The 24,263-nt window shown below is 34.7% G+C and overlaps 1 protein-coding gene across 3 annotated transcripts; it reads right to left on the reverse strand.

The window, feature by feature from the left end:
* Positions 1-1,639: 1,639 nt before the first annotated feature.
* LOC113858138 (ubiquitin-like-specific protease 1D) lies at positions 1,640-23,373 on the reverse strand. 3 transcript variants are annotated; one of them, XM_027490627.1, is made up of 14 exons: positions 22,851-23,373; positions 22,527-22,590; positions 20,495-20,586; positions 20,150-20,403; positions 19,399-19,450; positions 19,127-19,218; positions 18,985-19,017; positions 18,791-18,886; positions 11,455-11,557; positions 11,102-11,199; positions 5,072-5,194; positions 3,967-4,081; positions 3,282-3,389; positions 2,618-3,205 (listed from the first exon to the last, which is right to left on the reverse strand). In XM_027490627.1, exons 1-14 carry the CDS (start codon positions 23,163-23,165, stop codon positions 3,026-3,028), a joined length of 1,725 nt encoding a protein of 574 aa, XP_027346428.1. In that variant the 5' UTR covers positions 23,166-23,373; the 3' UTR covers positions 2,618-3,025. The 3 variants fall into 3 exon arrangements, with proteins under 3 accessions (XP_027346430.1, XP_027346428.1, XP_027346429.1); XM_027490628.1 differs by having other exon boundaries at positions 2,633-3,205; positions 19,399-19,447; positions 22,851-23,306; XM_027490629.1 differs by lacking the exon at positions 5,072-5,194 and having other exon boundaries at positions 1,640-3,205; positions 22,851-23,329.
* Positions 23,374-24,263: the final 890 nt, after the last annotated feature.

The raw sequence follows: 24,263 nt of genomic DNA on the forward strand, positions 1-24,263 counted from the left end.
ACCCAGAATAAGATATTTCTAGGCGCTTAGTCTCGCTTGAACGAGATCCCCTGCACCAACTTCTTCTAAAAACTCTTCATAGTTCACTCCTAAACACATCCTAATATTATTTAAAATCAAATAAAACATCATTTTCTGAATAATGAAAAAGAGAGTGTTACACAAAACCTTGGGGGTAGTAAAAAGGATAATGATCCAATAATCCATAGTAGCTCACTATAATTGGATCACATTGCCAGCAAACCCTTGCTATTAACAATATTCCCTATATTGGTTGATGTGAGCTTAATCCTATTAGACATAATGACATGTCAAAATACATTTAAGACAGCCCACAAGTTAGCCTTTGCATAAAACTTTCCACATTATCAAAAGGGCACTAAGGTGCACCAAGAGGTACAAAGGCTTTGTTTGAAAGTTTAAAAGTTTGAAGGGAGAAGGAGGGGAGAGGAAGGGAGAGAGAAGGAGGTTAAACTCCTCCCTTATTTGGATGTTAAATTTGGAGGAAAGGGTGATAGGAGGTTAATTACATAAATGAGATTATTGTCTTTTATACATTTTATTTATTTTATTTATTTTTTAAAAAAAATACAAAAATTAAAATTTTATTTTGCTAAAAATTAATATTTTTAAAAATTAATATATTTTGAAACTATCACTCTTAAAAAATATTTTTTAAAATTATATTTCTATTTTTATAAATTTTTTGAAAAATATCAATCTAAAAATTAATATATTTTGAACAAAAATTATTTTATTACTATTCTTTTCTTTAATTTTAAAAAAAATACACAAATTATATATTTTTTCCCTCTAAAAATAAATATTTTTAAAATTCATATTTCTATTTTTTTATATTTTTTAAAGAATTCTCACTCTAAAATTAACATTTTTTTAAAATTTTTTTTATTATTTTTAAGAGATTAACATCACACTTTTTAAAAAATATTTTTTTCTATTTTATTCATTTAATAATTAATATGAAGAAAAATATTTTAATAGACTAAAAAAACCCTAAAAAATGGGGGAATTCACAAAATTAAGGTTAGGAGGGTTTTAGACGGTTTAGAAAAATTTTCTAACCCTTCTCCTCTAAATTAATTAACTCCTAAACAACAATTAAACCCTCCTAAACCCTCCCTTCCCCTCCTAAACTTAACTCTCAAACATACCCTAAGAGAATACTAAGGTGCACCAAGAGGTACTAAGAGAAAATCAAGGTGCATTAAGAGGACACCAAAGTGCACTAAAAAGCACTAAAATGCTCCGAAAAGACACCAATGTGGCAATATTTTTTTTGTAACTACTTGACATTTATAGAGCAATTATTCTTCAATATTAGTTAAAAGGTCATTATATTACTATTATAAATAATAAATTATATTAATTTATTTTGTCACAATAAAGTTAATTTTTTTTCATATGAAAAATATGCCACAATAACAGTAGAAGCTAATTTAGCTAAGACAACTATTACCAGTTGACATATGTCTATTATGCCACCAAAATCTAGAAACATTGGGGCACACTTTCCTATTTTGCCCTGTAACACGCCCCCTCTGATTTGACTTACGAATTGTGCACTCTTAGTATTCAAGAAATAACTAGGTTGGACTACTAGATCTAAGACAGGGTGAAGCAATTCAAAACAAACAAGGAAGGATTCGATCATGCTATGGCTACCCTGTTCATTACAATTTGGTTCATATGGAAAGCAAGGTCTCACTGTGTTCATCATAACACAACCCCTGAACCAATTTCTACACTGCTCTCAATACAAATATTCCAAATAGAATTCTTTTAAGCAAATACACAAAAGAAAATCATTTACAGGATAATCAGACAAGTAAGTGCCTTGTCTTTTGGCATCCTCCAACTTAGGAGGTTATCCAGCTGAACACAGATGCAACGTGGACCGACCCTTTTGATGCTTTATTGTTGTAGCTCAAGATAGTTCTTGGACCCTATTGGCAGGCTTCACCAATGCTTACTTTGCTCCATCTCTCTTAGTAGTAGAAGCCCCAGCCCTCCAGTAATTTAGTTGTTAACAGGTGTGGGTCGAGAGTGTTCTTCAAATCAAATAACCTTTCGCTTAAGATAAAACCAACCTTTTAAAACATCAAAGTCTTGGCGGAGAATTGTCAAAACTAAATGTTTAACATGGACTAGGCGAGAAGGAAATAGGGCAGCCTACACTATGTTGCTTATTTGGCACCAACGGATCACAATACACCAACTAGGTTCGCTGCCCTCCCAGACATGCAGCTCAAACTTCAACATGATGCACGGAGATGAAGCGCAGTAATGATATGCCTCTCTAAGCACCATAAACTTCGATTAAAACAAAAACTTTAAATTTTTCTTTATAAAAGCCACAGAAAACCCGGTTCGCCTTTTCTCACTGATATCAAACATATTCATTCGGTAGGAGCGTTTTATCCAAAGCAAATCTCTCCTAGTGATATCGCATGTCATTTTAGGCTTGAGCCCCATATTGTGATCAAGAAAGAAAACTTCTTACTGACGCACCGAAGATATCCTTCAAGCGTACAAGCCATCGTCCAGTTCAAAAATTTGGTTACGAGAGCTAATAATTGTTTTACACCTCTATATTAATAAAAATAGAAGTTGGGATTAAAACTTGAATTGAAATAATGAAAAATCAATGATTCAGGTACATAATAACGGGTATATTTCGAGCCTATTATCTCTAGTCGTCAGCATTGAACTGTTCCCTACTAAACATTTGAAAGGAACTCCTAACCCCACAAGAAATGGTTAGAAACTGGACAAGTTGATTGTTATTTGTGCATAGCAAATTGTCAGCCACCTTTTCTTGTATGGATGGGTCTTGGACTATTTACTGGGCCAGGCCATTGGAATCTCTGCATCCAAAAAACTACCAGCTGAATCGCTGATGTCTGTACACGGAAAGACAAAAAGCACTGGCGCAACTATATGGACTGTTCAACACATATTTCTTCCAGTGAAATTAGAATTGCAATTCATGGTGCCCACCAAATACTTAGGACGAAAGGTCCTCAGTAGTCTCAACACAATCGGTTGCAGTGCCAGCAGATGAAGGAGGAGGAGATTCTGACTTACAATTATGCCTGATTGAACTTTGTAATTTTTCTACAAGCAATTTACGGATTTTCACCCTCAAACCGGATGCCTCTTCGGGTTTGAACCATCGCTTACCAAACTGTAAATTGACAAGTATCAGTAAATAAAACCCATTACTTGAAATGAAATCATCCTAAAAGAGCAACGTGGATTACCATAGCTAAATCTTTCTTTTTCAGTCTTTCCGGTGCCTCTTCCATGAATCTCTTAATGAAGTACAATACAAAAAGACCGCAATCATACTCATTCTTCTGTTGGGGAACCTGGTGCATATGCAACATGATGAAATATTAGTGGACATCCAATAACTTTTAAATTTCAGAATAAGTATCACTAAAATTATTGAAACAACTGCATAATAGTTTTTCTGCTTTGTTTCCTGGCGTCAATTTTTAAGACCATAACTTCAATGAGCAGGACATGCAAAAATTTTGAAATTTGAAACAAATTCCAATATCTTTAAGCTTGTATTAAAGGTTAAAAGTGCTTTTTCCTCTAATCTGTCAGAGTTTTCTGATTGTTTAAGACTTTAAGCTTGTATTAAAGGTTAAAAGTGCTTTTTTCTCTAATCTGTCAGACTCAGTTTTCTGATTGTTCACCAAAGAAACCCTAAAGAAGAATATCATTCCTTCAAATGTGATCACTCAGCAAAGTCTCAATAACTCCAACACTAATCTATTTCTTTATGGGCAGCAACAAGCTGGAAAAGGAACAGGAATGTGTTGCATATATCAAAAGTCAATTATTCATTTCTAAAGAAGAAAAGGTTAAAGTAACATATATCATCTTAAGACAACTATCATTGGCATGTGATTCGATATTTACAGCACAGAGATTTACCGCAATGATTTGAGATTCAATTCTACGAGGAAGGCACTTCCATATTCTGTCTGCAATTGAAACATCTGATGATACACATTCTCGATCCATGTAGTTCCTTTCTTCAATCAAATAGCTAGAGAGTATATTCACATCATTAAGTTTGATGTTTAAATTGAAGATATATGCACACAAACAGCCAATCAGAACATAGCAAGATAAATGAACTAACAAAGAAAAACTGTAAAACTGGACTGAGGGTCAACCTAGTCAGATGGCCAGGCAGCAAGCCTGGTGTTCCAGCTGAACATCATCCAGACAAAACAAACAAGAAAAACAAAAACAAAAATAGGCTTTTAAACGGTTCAAATAATCAGTTTTACCCAGGTCAATGAATTTGACTGAAAATTTATCATACACTTCAAATGTATGGCCAAGTAGCCAAATCATCAAATTGCACAATAATTTGGGGTAGAGACTAATTAATAAATTAGTGTCAATTATATGATTGAATGTGTATTTTAATCCATACAGAATGGTGCAACATGTTTTCCAAAATGCCAAAAGAAAAACCTCATTTCATAGCAGCTGAGAATGTATATAAAATATACAAAAAGTAGAAAAATCATCAAAAGAATTCTAGTTAAAACTCTGACGATACTTAGATTTGTAAAACTAGTGTTGTTACACACACACACAGTCACACACACAATCATCAAAAGATTCTAGTTAAAACTCTGACGATACTTGGATTTGTAAAACTAGTGTTGTTACACACACACACACATATATATAAAGTCATTTTGAAATATAGCAATTAGATTGTTGTGAAGGGCATTTTACTTCCATTAGCAAATAATATATTGAGATATGTTCTAATACTATCTAGGCAAATGGTGAGTCAACACATGATTCTAGTAAAATACGGTGATTACATCATATTTCATGATTTTAGCAAAGAAAAACATATATCAATCTTGCCAACCATCACAACCAGCAGAAAAAAACGACACCACAGAATAGCAGTGAAGTGGCAAGGTGTGTTTAAGCACAAATGATTAGAGTATGGATAAATTGGACACACATTTAATGGGTCTAAATCATACAAGCATTTCTTTAGTCTCACCTCTTAATATTATCAAAAACTGATTTACTAGAGTGAAGACCCAGAGAATCCAAATGAAGAACGATTGGCCCCAATTCATCTTCTTTGTCCGGAATACAAATAATGATCAAGCTCCAATGAAGACTGGATATATGAAACATCATGAGTGATAAACCCAGAACTAAGTATAGGGGCAGGACAGATGAAGATATAACAATGCCCTCCAGTCAAATACAATATTTTGGCAGGAAGTGCATGCCAGAATAAAGCATAGAAAAAGTAGTGCAAGTATTCAATATTTCTTCACAAAAAAATAATATAACAAGGTCCGTGCCACTATTCCAATTGCATAGTGTCACGGTTCAGTGTAGTGGTGGGAATCACGGTCAAAATCGCAGAAAATTGCGGCTTTCACAGCCGCTATTTGATGCACGACAGAAATGTTGAATTTACCCTTGTTTTTTTAACATTAAAAGGCTTTTAAGGAGGGCAATTTTGGGATTCCCCCCCCTCCCCCTCTTTTTTCCATTGTCAATTTCTGCATGTTGATGTATCATTCAAACTCAGTATTCTCAAACTCTAAGTGCTCCCATTCACCATCTTCAGCAACTTCTGCTTCGTCCAACAAGCTTCACAGCAGTCGATGTCCTTTTCCGGCCAAGTTCCGATTATCTTGAGTGAGACCTACTCAATTTTTACGTGACCCATTTGCATTAGGGGCTACTTTCCAACCAAAATTTGACTTTGTTCACTATATCCAGCCAAGTTATAGTTATCTTCATTTCCAACAAGACCCACTCTGTTTTGTTCCATTTTTCTTCTCTGATCTGTTCTGACTTCTGAAAACCCTCCAAATTATTGAAATTTTCAACATATATATGTGTAGCATAATCTATACTTAGGTGTATTTAAAATTTTCAGAATTGAAGTCATCCCACTATCTGCTATAGCATTTTTGGGATCAGCCACTTTGCACCGCTATCCGCAATTGACTACTATAGTTTAGTCACAATTTGAAAAATCTCTTAAAAATTTTTAGGTTGATAAGTCTTGATGTGTCAATCAACATCTCTCTAAATTCCTTAAAGACTAAAGGAGCATGGTGTTGATTTTGGCCGCAATTCCAGCCGCTACACTGAACGTGACGCTATGCACTTGGAATAGCAGCAGGAAGCTGCTCCTCTCCATTATGTAGTGATAGCAGCTGCTATGAACTACTATGGACTGAACCATAAAGCAAAATTGAATAAATAATCAGGACACTTTTGACATATCATCCACAAGAAACAACCAAGTTACACGAGTACAATCATCAATAAATGAAACAAAACATTTTGCACCAAAAACATTGGAAAGGGATGCAACACCGCAAGCTTCAGAATGAATAAGTTCCACATTTTATAGAATTAAGAGAAAAGGTTGCAAAATAGTGTTTAGCAAACTCACAGACATCACAATTGAAAGACTTAACAAGTTCTTTCAAGAACAAAGATAAAATCACAAACTAGTGTAAGAGGAGGATGTCCAAAACAGTTGTATAGTATCCAAATTTGATAAGCAAGATTCTCAACTAGACTGAGGCCAAGAAAGTAGCATCTTTTCACCAAGAGCACCTTGAGATCACATATTGAGGAGATAATACAACTTTTCCTATTCTCCAGCAACACCACTTGTTCTCCCCGTTAGAAGATCCTCAAGACAAGATGAGAATGGCAGAAGGTAATTGTACAATTTTGGTCTTTGGTAAGCTCATGAATGAAAATATGATTATTGGGAAGTTTGAAAACATGAAGCATATTGTTAAGTGTAGGGAAGAATGAAGTTTGATATTATCACAACCCACAACTTGGGTATAAGAGCCATCCACTATAGTTATACAATGTTTATCAGAAGATGATAAGACAAGCTGTTGAAAACAGGTCATATGATCAATACACCATATGAATAGAGAACACAAATTCTGACTAATGGCTAGAGAACAACAGTAATAGGCTTACTTAGACAGTCAATAACAGTCCAATCCAATGGCACTCCCAGTCATCTATACTAATGGATTAAACTTCATATCCACCCTGTGAGGCCTCACCGATAGTTCTATAATCTAAAGTGATCTAATGTGCTTGACAATGTTGAATACCCTTGAAAACATCCTATGTGGCTAAAAACTTAGTCCTCCGTAGACTTTGAAACAGTTCTCCTTGGGGTGACCAGATTTCTTACATTAGGTGCACCAACAATTCTTCCAATTAGGCCTGGAGGAAGAGGAAAAACACCCTAGTTTAGTGGTATTGCCCATTGCTAAAGCTGATCATCAGTGGACTTGTAAATAAACATGATATCCCAACAACTCTTTTCTCCAAAATGTCAAGAGAGATGAAAATTCCTCCTTTCCCAAAATTTCTCCTCAGCCAAAGTGGAACTGTTGAAGCATCTTTAATACAGTCAATCTTTAGATTTTAATATAGGACAAGCACAATCAACAGCACATTAAGGACCCTATAATAATAAATAACTAAGACAGTTCCTATTCGACAGAGAAAAGTTTTGTTTTCAACTATAGTAGTTGACTGCATCCTATTTCATGACGTATGTCTAATAAAGATTGTCTCAAATTTCATGGGTAAGAGGTAATTTTGTCAAACATCTGGAGACAAGATTCTACAGACAAGTCATGATAAGGCAGCCCTTGCTATCCCCACTCGTTGAACTTCAAGTTTGTCTTGTTCCTTCAATAGGTTTAATTTTCACTAACCTTGAAGGTGGTACAAAACTACAATGACAGGATGCTAAGAGTTATGATAATTAGTTAGTACAGTTATTAATTAGTTAAATAGTATGGAAGTTTGTGAGTTAGAAAAATAGAAGAATTGAGTGTTTACTCTCTGTGAAAGGAGAAATCCTTTGTAAAGGGGAAACCTTGGGAGGAGAGTTGTCTATCCCTTGCTTTGTACATGGTGGGATTACTGTAAATAGGGTAATAGGATAATCTTGTAAATAAGGTAACTATGTAATTAGTGTAATTTTAGATAATTGTGCCTTATTATTATAAATAGAGAGCTTCACTGTGTATTCAAACACAAATTCATCCTGTGCCATCTCGTTTCCCTCTCAATGGTTTTTCTGCAATCAATCAAAAAATACAATATTTCTTACTCTTCCTTTGTTTTTCTAATTCATGTTCCTAACAAATTGGTCTGGTCTACCGGATTTCCAAATTTTCAGAAAAAGTTTGTTACAATGAATCTGACATCATAGTTTGACCAAGATTCAACCCTGAAGATGGGTGACACTTCAACAATGATGCAAACTTGGAGCTCAAACCAGTCGATGGGACCTTTATTTGCTAAATTTGGATGTGTGCATCCAAGAACATGAAAGATTGTTCCAAAGACGTATGAGAAATGACAGAACCACTGACAAAGAGAATGTCAAGAAGCCCAACTAGGCAACCACCAAATTCTAGTTCTTTAGTGCATGGGAACAGACATTAACTAACAGGAAGTTTTGGCTTGGGTAGAAGACTGAGGTTCCACTGTCGAATCTACCACACTCAATTTCATGGGTTTCTAAGAATCCTACCAACCTACTCCACCACCAGAGCCACTAGACGTGAGCCTGAAATCAGCATCCAATGGGTCACTAACAACAATGTCACAGTGGACGAGCACAAGGATATACACAGCTAGCTGGGATAACTTTCTGCACAAACAAAAGAGAGAAGGAAGAAGTTGAGTTCTGCAAAGTGAATCCTATTACTTTTGACAGATCAAGCCCAAAATGGTTGGGGTAATTGGATCTTTGAAGAAATACAGGTAAACTGGATATTTTTCCAATTCTTGGACTTAATTAGTAGAACCCATATTGATGGGGCAAAGGCTCTAGTACAATGTGGTAATATAAATGGGTCAGATCTGATCCACAAGATTGTTGCATCGGCATTTAGCTTAAGCCTGGATTCACCATGTTCTCACAACATTTAGTTGAAGACAATAAGAAAAGCATTTAGGGTGAATCCAACTTCAACAATTTCAACCTTGAGGACAAGAATGATTTTCAATGGGATGCTATTTTTAGGTGTTAGAATAATTAGTTAGGGTAGTTATGATAGTTATTAGTTAGTTAGTAAGGAAGTGCGTTAGTTAAAGAAATAGGAGAATGTAAGGGGAAAGGAGTCATTCTATCCTGCATCATTTGGAGACTTGAGCTTTTGCTTGTCAAAGGAGAAATCCTTCATGAAGGGAAAACACTTGAAGGAGAGTTCTCTCACCTTTATTTTATTCTTTTGCAATCAATTAAGAAATACAATATTTCTTTCCTTTTGTCCGTTTTTCTAATTTGGGTTCATAACAGGAGCCCTCTGTAAATAGGTCTTGGCAATAAGGTGATAGGTAGGACATAGAACTAGTACAACATAGGGAGTGAAAAGCACCAAAATAGGGGTAGATTTGGTAATAATGAGTGATGGTGATATATAAGTCATACACTGTGGTCAAGAGGTTGGAAGTAGTCACAAAGGTTACTAGGTAAGGCTATAGGGCTTGCTGTTTGGAAGAAGGACCAGCAGGTTGGTATTAATTAAGGTAGGGACAGCTCTATGCAGAAGAAGGCCAAAATTGGGGCAACGAAACCAACAGTGATCAAATTGATTACCAGGTGCTGTGTAAAAGTTGGCACATGATCAGTCACGGTGAAAGTCCCCTTGCACTTGTGGCCATGTGTAAAACAATGAGATGGATATTTGCCAAACAGCAGTTTGTTTAGTAAGGACACTAAGATCAAGGGCTGTGGCTGATGCCAATGGTTGAAGCAGGTTTGATGACATTCACAGAAATCCAAGTGCAATGAAGGCTCAAAGGAGATTAGGGTCAGCCACAATAAAGGTGGCTACTACAATGACTGCAATTAAGGTAGACTTCAGAGAAAGCATAGTCTTCTAGATTGGAAGGTTTGATACCAATATTATCAACTTGAATGGAAAACAGGATTTGAATATTATTTTTTCTAATAACAATTGTACAAAGGAATTTACATTGTACAAACTTGAAAAGTTGTAGTATTACATCATCTCCAATTTTTATCTCCAAATCATTTTTAACTTGTTCCGTACTAAAATTGCAATACATTATACATGTACACTATCACACTCTTACTCAAGCAAAAACCTTTTTTATTCCAAAGTCTTATCTTTAAAGCTCATGCTTAAGGTTAACATCTCTTAATTCCTCAATTAAGATTATGTCATCTGCTAAAAGCATGCATTAAAAAGTAATCTTTACTATGTCTTTAATAAGCATGCACTAGGTTAAACAAATAATGACTTAAGATGAGCCCTAATGTAAACTTATTCTCATAAGAAAGTCATTAGCCATGCCTCTAACAACTGTCACATATGTAAATTTCTTCTTTCTTGTTTTTTTGCATCAGTACTTTTCCACTAATTTTCGTGAAAGAGTTGGTGCTTATGGTATGCAATGACCTTCTATGTGAAATACGCAGCCTCCTTTGACTAAATAAAGACCAAGTTTCCAACAACATATTTAAAACTAAAAACTAAAAATTTTCTAGATATTATAACCTACTGCAAAAATTTGCATCAATAAAATTAAGTACTGAATTTCAGCTCCAAACGTTTCAGTTTTATTTGCAATTTTTTGTAATGAATGTTTACGAGCAGGGGAGGATGCCCCAAGTATACCAAAATAAAAAGGTGGACATTCTTTAGATGACTAGCAATTACATGGTGGAAGGAAACTAGGAATGTAAATAACCAACAAAGATAGAATGGTTCATTTGTGGATTTCCATCAGTAGCATGCCCACTTATAAACCAAAATTTTCATCTAATTTCATTAAAAAGTCAAAATATAAAATAAGGAGGTAATATTATAGAAGTAAACATGCATAAATGTTTCTTCACAATGAAGGTCATTTTTTGGCATGTAAACAGTATTTTTCAGATAACCTATTTCAAAGGAAGCACAAAAAGAACCTCCCACCATTAACAAGAATTATCATTTACATACAAAAGTCCAATGCTAACAAGAGAACTTACTCCTCATGTATAGGAATCAAAACATATGCCTTCTGAAAAATATTTACACCTTTCCACCATCTTCTGAACCTCGCAAAGATCATCTCTCTGTCACTTTGCTAGATATTGCAATAAAAAAACGAATTAGAACCTGTACTATGAAAGAGTACAAAGTGAAGGGAATGTGAGGAACAAAGGGAGAGAAATTAACTTTAACAACAAAAGCAACTTTACAATAAACCCATCACAAGATTTGAAATGGAACAATAAAAAATGACTTATATCACAATGATAAAGAGTCTGCTTACTGAGAAAATAACCTAAGTGGATGCACATAAATACAGCTATGAATTTGCAGGAAGATAATTAATTACCTTGTAGGAAACAGCTTCTTTAAGCTTCTTATAGAAATATGTATTGAAAAAATGGTAGTCAGATAACGATCTATTTGTCAGTGATGCTTGCTGCTGCAAATATCTATCCAATTGAAAATTCCATAAGTAGGGAATCCAGAAACTAAACATTCAAAATGTCCTAGAACTATTACTGTACTGCAGTATGATTGAAATTATCACAATAACTAACCCTAAAGGGGCACAAAAAGTGATCATATAATCAGTTTAATGGACAAAAAAGGTGAGTAGTAACAGCTTGTAGGGGTGTAATGAGTTAATCTATTCATGAAATACTCAAGCTTAATTCATTAAATACTCAATCACAAACTCATTATATGTGTGTGTGTATAGGGACAGAATCAATTGATAATAAGCATCAAGCACGGAAAAGATACACATTTAAGAACATTTTACAAAACTTAAAATTTTATTGATACAACTATTATTGTGTGATATTATCATAATGATCAAATATACCAAATTTCAAATAATTTAGACATTCGTACATGTGTAATCTAAAAATAGATTTTTACTTACATTTTAAATCTCATTATATGTTAAAATAAAACAGTGCAATAAAGCATCAATTAGATTTTAAATCTTATGAAAATTTATAAACTAGATACACCTTGTGAGAACTTTTAATGTTAATAGTTGGATAGATAAAATTTAACATTTTTCAAAAGTTAATAAAGGTGCAAGTTTACAAAGTTTGACACTTGATATCATTGATCATATTAGTCAAGGTTAGGAATAAATTGTTTGGGCGGTTAGAAAATTTTTAGTTAGAACACAAACTAATTTGCTGATTCAGTTGCTGTTAGGAAGGCTTTTTAAATCCCTTATTTTGCTCCATTCTTGACCCTTGCTTTGCTCCTCATTCTCACATTAGTCAAGATTAGAAATTGTTATAAATAGCTATAATAGACATATTAGGATTAGGGTTTATGTTAGTATTATAATAATAAGCTTGCTTGACCCTGTAGAGTTACATATGTATCTTCATAAAAGTCTCTACAGGTTGTAGAGTATCCAATTCCAGCACATTAATCTATCTCTCTCTCTATACTCTCTCTCTCTCTCTTAATTCTACATGGTATCAAGAGTCTTCTAGGATTCCTCCTTAGTCGCCGCCGCCACTGCTGCCACCACCAAAAAAAAAAAAAAAAATCAACTTCAAAAAAGGCCAACCATGGCTGCTGTGGGGATGAAAATTTTTCTCCAGTGACCAAAATATACAATAATTCGGTGTTTACAGTTTGAGTGCGGCGTTTCTTTCTAGCCATTGAGACGAAACCCAGGCAATTTCATCATTGTTTGTGGATATACAATGTCTGAACGTGATAGCCGAGATATGCAGGATGCACAACACAAGAGGGTTGTTACGGAGATTGTATCTCTATCTAAACTTACCGATATTAAGCTAGATGGAGACGGTACAAACTATATAAAGTGGAAGTATTTGGTTGAGATTAGCCTGGGTGGAATGGGAAAGTATAATCATTTGGCTAAAATGGCATTTGTCAATTCTAAGGATGTTTATACATGAACAATATGCGACAAAAAGATCCTTGCATTGCTAGTAAACTCTGTTAATAGGTGAATACAAACGATTATTACCCATTGCAAAACTGTGAAGGAGTTGTGGGACTTCTTGCAATTTATTTTTGAAAAATTTGATAATTTGAATCAGTTGTATACTCTTTTGCAGGAAATCTATGGACCTAAACAAAATAAGTAGAAGCTAATGGACTATTTTTTAGAGTTTAAGAAGCATACTGAGGAAATACAATCTCTTTTAGCCTGCAAAACAATTGACGAGATGATAGCACAACAAAAGAAACTCATGGCTTTGAGTTGGCTCTACGAACTTGATCCGGAATATGAAGTAGTTCGGTCTCAAATTCGATCAAGTAAGTAGGTTGATAATTTTAACGATGTCTTCTCCAAAGTTATGTAATCTTCCTTTGAGGAACTCAAGAGCACTACAAAAAATGAGTCTCCTGACCACGCTTCCTTGGCAGCCCAATACAGTCACTGTGGTGCTCGCAATGGTGGTAGAGGTTGCCGTAGCCATGGAAGTAGTGGAGGTCGTGGTATTGTACAATGCTACAACTTTGGCAAATTTGGCCATTATTGGAATCAATACACTCATCCTCCACAAAATCAGTCTTTTTTCATCACAAGGTAATTCCCGCTTTGCTAACTCGGTGTCTTAACTTGATACAGCTACTTAGGAGAAATAAGGACGTACTATGCACGAGTGATGAGGAATTTATTTAGTATACTCAGTTTCAAATTTCCCAACATCCGTCTACATCCTCTACAACTACTTTTGTCCAAAAAAATAATCTTACTGTATATCTTTCCTCTTCTTCCAGGCGTTGAGTCATTGATTCTGGCACTACTATGACTGGGGATTCAGGTATCTTTTCCTCTTTGTCTATCCAGTTCTCATTCTTCTGTAATACTCGTTGATGGTTCTAGTGTCAATATTAAGAGTTACGGGTGTACCACCCCAGTTTCAACCTTACCTTTATTATCTGTTTTATATTTGCCTCAATTCCCCTAAAATTTGTTATTCATTAGCCAAATCATTTCATCATTAAATTGCTCAATAACATTCTTTTCTGATTCTTGTAGTTTTCAAGATCTGGTGACACAGAGGATTATTGGTAGAGGTACATCATAAAATATTGGAAGAAGAAGGACTTTCGCAAGCTTCTATTGCTTCTAGGAATGAAAAAGTGTCTCTTTTCCAACTTCATTGCTGTCTAGGTCATTCGTTTTTAGGTGTTCTTAGGAAATTATGTCCTAGTATAAAGTCTAATTTTTACTATGAGTCATGTTAGTTTACTAAACATCATCGTAATATTTATTTAACTCATTTAAATAAAAAGGCTCATGCCCCCTTTGAAATTGTTCATTCTGATGTTTCAGGCCCTTGTCCAGTTACTTCTAAATCTAATTTTAAATATTTTATTACTTTTGTGGATGATTATTCTCGTGTAACATGGCTGCTTCTGATAAATTCAGATCTTAAGTCTTTTTTATATTTTGTAATTTCTGTGCTGAAATTAAAACTCAATTTAATACTTGTGAGCGCATTCTTAGAAGTGATAATGCTAAAGAATATTTTTCTGCATCCTTCACTAATTTTATGAATAAACATGGCATACTCCATTAGTTCTCTTGTATTGTTACCCTACAACAAAATAGAGTAGCTAAACATAAAAATCACATCTTATGGAGGTAGCCTGTGCTTTAATGTTTGAAATGAAAGTTCCTAAACCTGTTTGGGCTGATGCTGTTTTTACTGCTACATATTTAATTAATCACATGTCATCATCTGTGTTACATGGTAAGATTCCTCACCCTATACTTTTTCCATCACTATCTCTTTTTTCTTTACCTCCTAAAGTTTTTGGCTACATTGTTTTGTGTTCGATGTTCGTCCTCAGGTAACTAAACTTAATCTAAAGTCTCTAAAATGTGTTTTTGGGTTATTCTTGGTCACAAAAAGGTTACCGTTGTTTTTCTTTTGATCTTAGTCGTTATCTTTTCTCTTCTGATGTGTCTTTCTTTGAAAGTCTTCCATTCTTTAAGTCCTCATCTTCTGAGTCCATGTATGAAGTAAATGAACCTTTCTTAACTTACACTCTTGTCCAATCTACACATCATGTTGCATTTTTAGCTCCTATTAACACAGGTTTCAAGTTCTTTGAGCGGACATACTCTTGTCGGCCGAAACAACCTTCAAATGATGTGCCCCCCATGGCTAATGATATTCAAGATGATATTCAACTTCTACCATTATCTCCTCAAGTGTCAACAAATCCTATGCCTGACCTTGACTTTCCTATTGCTATCTGTAAAAATAAGAAATCTTGCACCTATCCTATTTCATTTTATGTAACGTCTACTCATTTATCCTCTACATCTAAATTCTTCATGGCTGGTGTAGACTCTTTTTTTATTCCTAAGACCCTTGCAGATGCCCTCAGTCATGATAATTGGAGACATGCTATGTAGGAAGAAATATTAGCTCTTGAGACAAATGATACTTAGGATTTGGTTCCTCTTGCAAGTGGGTTTACACTGTGAAAGTTAATTCGGGTGGTTTTGTGGCTCGTTTGAAGGCACAACTTGTCGCAAAAGAGTATGCCCAAGCTTATGGCGTTGACTACACTGACACATTTTCTCCGATTGCTAAACTCTCATCTGTTTGCATCTTCATCTCTCTTGCGGCTATGCATCATTGGCCATTATTCCAATTAGATGTCAAGAATGCATTCTTACATGGAGACTTACAGGAGATGTACATCGAGCAAACACCTGGATTTGTCACTTAGGGAGAATATGGAAGAGTGTATCGTTTAAAGAAGTCATTATATGGCTTGAAACAATCACCTAGAGCATGGTTTGGGAGATTCAATGATGTGATTATGGAATTTGGATTAGTAAAGAGTAAGAGTGATCATACAATGTAAAGATGGAATTCTTTTTGCAGATCCACAAAAATATAGAAGATTAGTAGGCAAGCTAAATTACTTGACTGCCACAAAGCCGGATATTGCTTTTCCAATGAGTGTTGTTAGCTAGTTTATGTCATTTCTGACAGATACTCATTGGGAAGCACTAATCCGCATTGTGAAGTATTCGAAGAAAGTACAAGAAAAAGGAATTGTGTACAAAGATTATGGACATGCACAGATAGAGGCGTTTTCTGATGCTGATTGGACACGATCTATGGACTGAAAATCTACTACCGGATACTGTATGTTCTTGGAAGGTAATTTAATTTCGTGGAAAAATAAGAAGCAGAACGTTGTATCGAGATCGAGTGCAAAATCAAAATACAGAATAATGACTCAGACTACTTGTGAGTTAATGTGGTTGAAACATATGTTGGAAGAGATAAGATTTGGTAGCACTCAGCCTATGCAACTTTGGTGTGATAACCAGGCAGCGATACACATTGCCTCAAATCCAGTTTTTCATGAACGGATGAAACATATTGAGATGGACTATCACATTATTCGAGAAAAAGTTCAACAAAAGCTTATGTTCATCTCTCATATTAGGACAGACAACCAACTAGCAGATGTGTTTACAAAGGCTTTAAATGAGACACTTAGCAATTATATTTATAACAAGCTGAGCATGATTAATATCTATGCTCCAACTTGAAGAGGAGTGTTATGAATAGCTATAATAGGAGTATTAGGATTAGGGTTTATGTTAGCATTATAATAATGTGCTTGACCCAGTAGAGTTACATATGTATCCTTATAAATATAAGGGTCTTTACATGTTGTAGAGTATCCAATTCTAGCATACTAATTTGTCTCTCTCTCTTAATTCTACAAGAATTAAATTTTTGGACAAATTAGAAAATTTAGTTAGAACAAAAGCTAAATCTGCAGATTCAATTGTTGTTAGGATGGCTTTTAATCCCTTGTTTTGCCCCTTTTGTTTTCTTGTAATTTGATGTTGGTTATCTCTCCTCAACTAATTCTGACTCAATGATTAGTATGAGAATATTTTTTTCTCTAAACCTACATGACTTCAAAACCTCATGCTCAAGACCTTGCTTCTACAGTTGTGAAAACTAAGGGACGTTTGTTTCTCAGATCACCATCATAGAAACCCAAGAGCTACATTCCACTTCTGAGGCAACCCGTCTTACAAAGGAACAATAGGAGTACTTGTACAAACTATTCTTCCAAAATGTTAGGAAATCTCCCTTATTTCTTAGCCCAAAAAGGTACTCATCTCCGAGTTGAATTTCTTGGTAATAAACGAATTCCCAAAAACCTTTGGGTCATTAATTTTGAAACAACTGAACATATGACTGATTGTTCAAGATTATTTTCTTCCTATACCAAAAATCAAATTTGTCAATGGGTCATTCTATGCAACATCTGGAATTAGCTCTGCCCCCCCCCCCCTCTCTCTCTCTCTCTCTCTCTTCCTCGTTAACTCTCTACAATGTTCTTTATGTTCCTAACCTATCATGCAACATATTGTCCATTAGTAAAATAACTTAAGTAGAATTGCCATACTATTTTTTATTCCTTGTGTCATAAATTGAGGCACTGAACTCAGAGAGGATGATTGGCAAGCCTATAGAGATCAACAAACTCTACACCGTTGACACCAATTGAAGATGTACAGGACATCAATTACTCCTCCAACTATGGTTCCAACATACCTAGAGAAGCCATTTTGATAGAACCCATTTGATTAATTGAATGCCAAGTATGGTTTTGAAGCTCAAAACTGTTTTGGATGTGTTTCTCTATGTCATTCAAACAAATAGCTTGTCATCTTGTTTATGTATACTAAGTCATCATGTTTAGGGAAACAAAGCAGTTGGAGTGCAGGGACCAATAATTTTGTGGAAGTATAGAGGACGGTGACATATATTCAGTTGAGTTGATGATGAAAAGGGAATCTCAGAAATTTAATTAATTTCTTGACCTAAAAGACTAGACCCAGCAGAAGGTAGTGAAGAACTTTGATAACAATCAGCTTCTACCATTTGCAATATGGCAATTTTTAATAGAACCTTGAGTTCTTAGTACACTTGCAGAGGCAATGATGCTATGTTTCTGGACTAAAAATTATAAAAGAAAACAAAGTATTGGAAGAGATTGGATGCATTCAAATGTTTGAGTTTGACTCAGGAGGAATGGAAACTAATATTAGCTGCAAGGTGGAATTGTTATCATGCTTCAATCAGTTGGAACATCAATTGGACTTTATTTCAGCAGCTAATCAGGGCATTTACTCAATCATTCACCTTGAGGACAAGGTGAAACTTTAGGGGAGAAGAATTGTTAGGTAACCCGTATTAGTAGTTAGTTATGATATGTTAGTTAGGAACCCATTAATAGTTAGTTACAATATATTAGTTAGTTAACCTGAATTAATTAGTAGTTGGGCAAGTTGAGATTGTAGAAGAAATAAGGCATATTGCCTCTATAAATAAGAGGGAGGTAGAGAGAGGGATCAGCTTGTCAATTGTGAGAGTTTGGGCCTTTGGCTTAGGAGGTGCAGCGCCTCAGAATTGTTGTGTCAGTATGTTGGGGAGTTCTCCCTTGTGATTCCTAATAAAGATACCAGATTTCTATCTCATTGATTTATATTCTTTCCATCTACTGATCTACATTCCCAACATATCACATCCAATGAGATCTAGGGAAACAATAGAAAGAAGGAACTAATATGTGTTTTTCTCTTCATCACAAAAAGAAATATACTCAAAAGGAACTGCAGCAGGTAAAGGAATGGGAGGCTTAAATAGGCTTACCGAATGTAGAAATTCATAATAGTTGATGTTAAATAGCCTTCAGGGGCAAGGCAATCAGTGTCTGTGTAACAAATTTCAACACACTCTGGATCATCTCTGAGCCATTACAAAGGAAAGTTAACAGGTCATGCGACTAAGTAAGATATAAAATTATGGTTGAAGGAAAATGATACATTCTGGCTCTTTTGAAGTACCTTGATGGGAAATAGATCTTAGCTTCTTTCAGGCTGAAAAGAGACACAAATCAAGTAAAATGAAGGATTATATGGGCATATTATAAAAGATCATATAAACAAATAAATAGATAAACAAACAGAAGCAATCAAAATCACTTACTGCTCAGCAAATCCATTTTCTGTTTGCTCCACAATATGAAGTTCATCATAGTCGTTGTCGTCATCATCATCATCAAGAACAATGGGCTGACCCTATTTAAAACATGTCATATATAACTTATCACTTGTAAGTAATCAGTGAAGCTAGAGATGTGTCAGACTATGAACACACTACAGATCAAATTGGGAATCGAATAACCAACTACTACAACTGACAAAGGTTACAAGCTAACAACATTAGATGAATGGATAAATAAGAACATATAGACATACCTTCCTAGACCTTGAGCCATCAGAATGAATTTCCAGAGAAGCATCCTTCCTACTGGGTGGGGAAAGAAAATAAGAATCAAACATTATGAATTCATCATTCAGAAAACCTTGCTAGTGCCAAAATTAACAAACCATATCTGCACCATCTTCAGCAACAGTAGAAAAGGGCACAGAAGGAAATCTTATGAATAATTTTCCGTAGCAAATGATGATGGATTGATGATGTTAAGATAAAGAAGACCTTTCAATTCAAAAATAGTACAAGGACAACATAAACACAAAATACCTTCACATCGATTTGTGCAAATCATAATGTACTAATTTAAGGATAAAACATCATACATATCAATTCATCTTCATCTATCCCTTTCTTTCTCTCTCTTCCTTGTTTCAGGGAAGCTCAAGTAGACAGATCTCCTTTACATTGAAAATATTTAAAGGAAAAGAAAAATTATAAAATTCAGAAATAACACAAACCAATACCATTGTCTGAGGCAGCAAGATTTCACACATAAAGATAACTATCCCTTTGTGCATCTGGATGAAATGTACTAGCTTTTATTGTGTAAATCCAATTCACATATTATCTGAAATGCACTACATTAGTTTGATGAAAAGTAAAATATTCATGTCAATTTAACTAACAATGGCGATATGGCTAAATGAGTTAAATACATCAAGCCCAGAATCAGACAATAATTTTCCCACTCTAAAGTGTTGGAATGAAAAACCATAAGACATTTTCTCTTACACTTTTGGATAGCATCTTGACAGGTTTCTCCCAATATTCTGCAGAGAGAGTGTGGAAGTTGCTCTCCAAGTTTTATCATCACTAGAAGTACCACGTTTCGAAAGATTGCTAGGGCACTGAAATGACAATCGTCTTGATGATGATCGATGTCTCTTTTTTCCTTTAGATTCTCCATTGCCTCGTGTTGTCCGGTTGTTGCAATGTTTGAAACGTGATAACTCCTTTTTAAATGCACCAACATCTGTACAATTAGTCTGCTTAACTAATTAAAGTAAGATTCTGTAATATCAGGCAAGCTAGAAAGGGAAAAATTAAGTAATTTACAAATGATGCAAAAGACCTTACATCATCTTTCATTTTCTTGACAAAACAAGATGCAAACGAGGATTGTGACTGCGCTTGAGATGATATCTCTTCTCTCAAGTCCTTACACACCCCTACAAAAACAATTAGTTGTAAGTATCCAACAAACAAGTAATTTAAGAATGACTAAGCAGCCTGCAGTATATCATAGTTATTAATCCTAAGTAGCAGTGCAAAGCAGCTGACCCCAAACCTGATATTGTAGAATAGCAGATAGAGGGATGGCTGCTATTGTGAAATTTTAGGTACAAGTTAAATAATAAACATACAAACAGCGCGTGTTTGCTGTTGCGGCCTTTCGCGGCGCAATAGGGCCACCACAGGGAAAGATAACTGATTTCCTTTTCTACCCTCAAACTAAAGGAATTTTTAGGTTTTTATGGGTAAAAAGACTTCTAGTCTTCTAGAAATAACTGATTTTCCTTTTTGCCTTAAGATGACACAATCTTGAGGTTTTCTTTAAGGGTAAAATAGTCTTCTCAGTTTTCAGACCTAACCTCACTTTTCCCCATGTTTTTCTTCTTCCTTTCTCTATTTGACACCCTGTCCTCTCATCTCTATTTCAGTTCTGCTTTGCAACTAGAGACACGTGACAAAAACCCCCTTTTTCTCCACATATTTTCTTCTCCCCTTCTCAGTTTGATGCTCCCTCTCTCATCTGTGTCTGTTCTGCATTGCAACAATTTCTATACGATGACTTCTCTGGCAAAATCCACTTCCTTTCTTATCTTTATTCTATGATTCTACAGTACTGACTCCGGTGTGTTCTCCCGGAAAATCCATTTTCTTTCTTCTCTTTATGTCTTTTATTGATAATTATTCCTATGCTATTTATGCATATTTTTTTAGCATTATATACATAATTATCTGCATATGTATATATTTTATATCCACATAAAATACTTTAAAATAGCAGTTATCCTGCTATACGCTGTCTTGCTATAGTGTTTTGAAGGTTGTCTGCTACGCACCATATCCCACTAGGAGAAGTCTACATGGATCAAACGATGCCACTAGGCTTGGTCAAAAACCAAAGTTAAAGACATATTCATTATTAATATTTAATAATAATAAATCTTAAAGGTGGAGAACAGAAAACAAAATGAAAGGAAAGAGAACAGTTAGACAGTGATAACATGAATGGATGGAAATCTGCAGATGTCAAGCATGGCCGGAAACTACCAATAACTTAGTACAGAACATAGAGATCAGGGATGGCAGGTAACTACCACTGCAGTTCGTGAGAAACAATGTGTGCTAGTGTGGGAAACGTAGGGTTTCATTTGAAACTTCTGATTTAATGAAAGAAAGGGCCCAGTGAGAAATTGCAAAATCAACCCCCTTAAAGAGTCCTAGCCTCCAAGGTGTACCATTACAGGGCTAAAATCTAAATTAGGGTTTTTTGCACCCAGTCACACCTGTGCCTGATTCAGACACAAAATGCTTCAATTTCAATGATATTCAAAACCACAATGCTATTTGAGTTCTGTGGCACCCAGGAGCCACTCCATGACGCAATGTCGCAATCCCATAATAACTATGTGTTACGGACATATTACACTAAACAACAGGTTTCCAATGTTGAGATCTATAATCTAGTAACAATTTTTTCCTTTTTCTCCAAGAACGAACAAAAATGACATGTAGCAGACCATACTCAAGATACTTTCCCATCTTGTCACCCAAGGGACATTAATGCATAGAATCAAAACACCACGCCATTACTGTTTTACCACAAAGGCATCAGCATAAAAATAAGCTTAAAGATCAGTTTCAATAGCAACTTTCTTGGAGCAATCATAAAATATTATTTGATTCCCTACCAGCACTAAGCATGACTTTCAAGTTTCAACTGACCATCATCTTCACTTACCATTTAATCCTAGCATTCCCACACAAGCAAATCTAATCTTACATAGTCCAAGGTTGACCCATTATAGGAAATTAAGAATCACTACATGATTGCAGTTGCATGCTTCCAAAATAAACACACAAGGAAGAAAACAACACTGACCCTCGCCAACAGCACTTGAGCTGGTAGCTTGTCGGGACTGCTTCTTCTGGTCCTCTTCAACATCCTGTTCTACAAAGGAAAACCAAACAACAAACAAAATCTAAGTAATTAAACTGAGAATAAAATTAGTAACTCACATCATAATGATCAAAATTCTAATAGTACAACAGAACTTAACTTCTAACAACAAATGAAACAAACAACACAATAATAATAACAAACAACCATATACAATCAATGCCTCCATCAAACAAACCACATTCCAAAATAATAATAACAACAATAATAATTAAAAACAAAAAATTCTAGTGTGGCAAGCGGAACCTGATGAAGGCGTTTGTGTTCTCGACGACTAAGCTCTTCTCGGTAGCGGTCGATGGTGACACGGAGCTTGGCACCACCGTCCTTCAAATTCTTACCCGTTCCCTCGAGTGTCTTCGCCATGCTCTGAATCGATTCCCTGAGTTTGTGATCGGAGTAAAAATCGAAGCCATCATCGGAGAACTGATCGGAGGCTATGGAAGACGGCGTCATAACGACAAGTTCCGGCGGCGGAGGGTCCTCGTCGGGGAGGAGTCGTTTCCAGTCAAGGGGGATAGGACCTTCCTGTTGTTGTTTTTGTTGTTGTTGCTCTTCCATGCATTTGAGGAGTGCGTGATTCTAAAATTTTAATCGCTATTCGCTAGTGAGAAAGAAACTGAGTGGGAAATGAAATTGGGGCACTGAGTGGCGCACCACTTTTGTTCTTTCTTCTCTTCTTCTGCCTGTCCCCTCCCCTCTGCTCTCTGCCCGATTATTTTCTCTGTCAATTTGTTTTTCATGTCACACTATAAACAAGACAGAGTGTACGAATTCCACCATTTTAGGGTTTATTCCAAATAATAAATAAAACATTTGATTTTTTAATTAGTTATTTTATTTTATATTTTATTTTCAATAATTAAAAAAAGAAATAAAAAATTAAAAAATATATATGAAAAGGAAAAAAAATAACAATGCCTTATATTTATAGAGATCCTCTAGTCACAAATTTACTTATAACAAGAACAAAATTTGAGAAAATTGAAGAAGAGAATTAAAATTAAAGCTTACCTAGATAAATAGTTCAGGATATCTTGCTTCAATAATTGTTGCATGACTTAAAAGAATAAATAAAAGATTGTTGTTCTTCTTAAAACCTAAATTAACAAAAGTAAAAAAGAAAAAGAACTTCAAGACTTGGCAATTTGGGGTTTAATTGCATAAAAAATTTGCAGCAAAAAAAGAATAAATAACAAACATAAGACTTATTTATTTCAAACAGAAGTGTATTTCAGATCAATTTAGACAGCAATGTATAAATAAAGAATTAAAAAAAAGAGAATATTAACGAATATAAACATAAAATTTAGATAAAAATATTAAAAAAAAACTTATTGCGAATGATTTAGCTCTAAGTTTCATTTCAATGATATGAAGTCAGTCAAATCATTAAATGCTTTTTCATTTTTTTTATATTTTATTAATATTCTAACAACTTGAAATAAAAATGTGCCTAATAAAAAGAGAAAAAGTGAAGAGAATGAAATCAATACATAGAAGATAACATGAAAATTTTGAATTTATTCATAACAAACTACGATCTTCCAAAAAAAAATATTACATGCATATTTGACTTGGAAATATACGTAAAAAACCAAGCACACAGTGAATATGAAAAGTGAAAAATAACTCTAAAATTACATGATTTAAGGATTT

This window comes from Abrus precatorius, unplaced genomic scaffold, assembly GCF_003935025.1.
Source record: "Abrus precatorius isolate BTA unplaced genomic scaffold, Abrus_2018 Scaffold2, whole genome shotgun sequence".
Classification (NCBI taxonomy): Eukaryota; Viridiplantae; Streptophyta; class Magnoliopsida; order Fabales; family Fabaceae; genus Abrus; species Abrus precatorius.

Excerpts from the sequence above, each read along its gene's own strand:
- LOC113858138 (XM_027490627.1), bottom strand. The coding sequence starts at position 23,165 with ATGGAAGAGCAACAACAACAAAAACAACAACAGGAAGGTCCTATCCCC. Across the intron at positions 19,451-20,149 it reads TCAAGATGCTATCCAAAAGT|TAGGAAGGATGCTTCTCTGG; the intron begins GTAAGAGAAAAT and ends TTCCCCACCCAG. Across the intron at positions 19,219-19,398 it reads ATGGCTCAAGGTCTAGGAAG|GGTCAGCCCATTGTTCTTGA; the intron begins GTATGTCTATAT and ends TGTTTTAAATAG.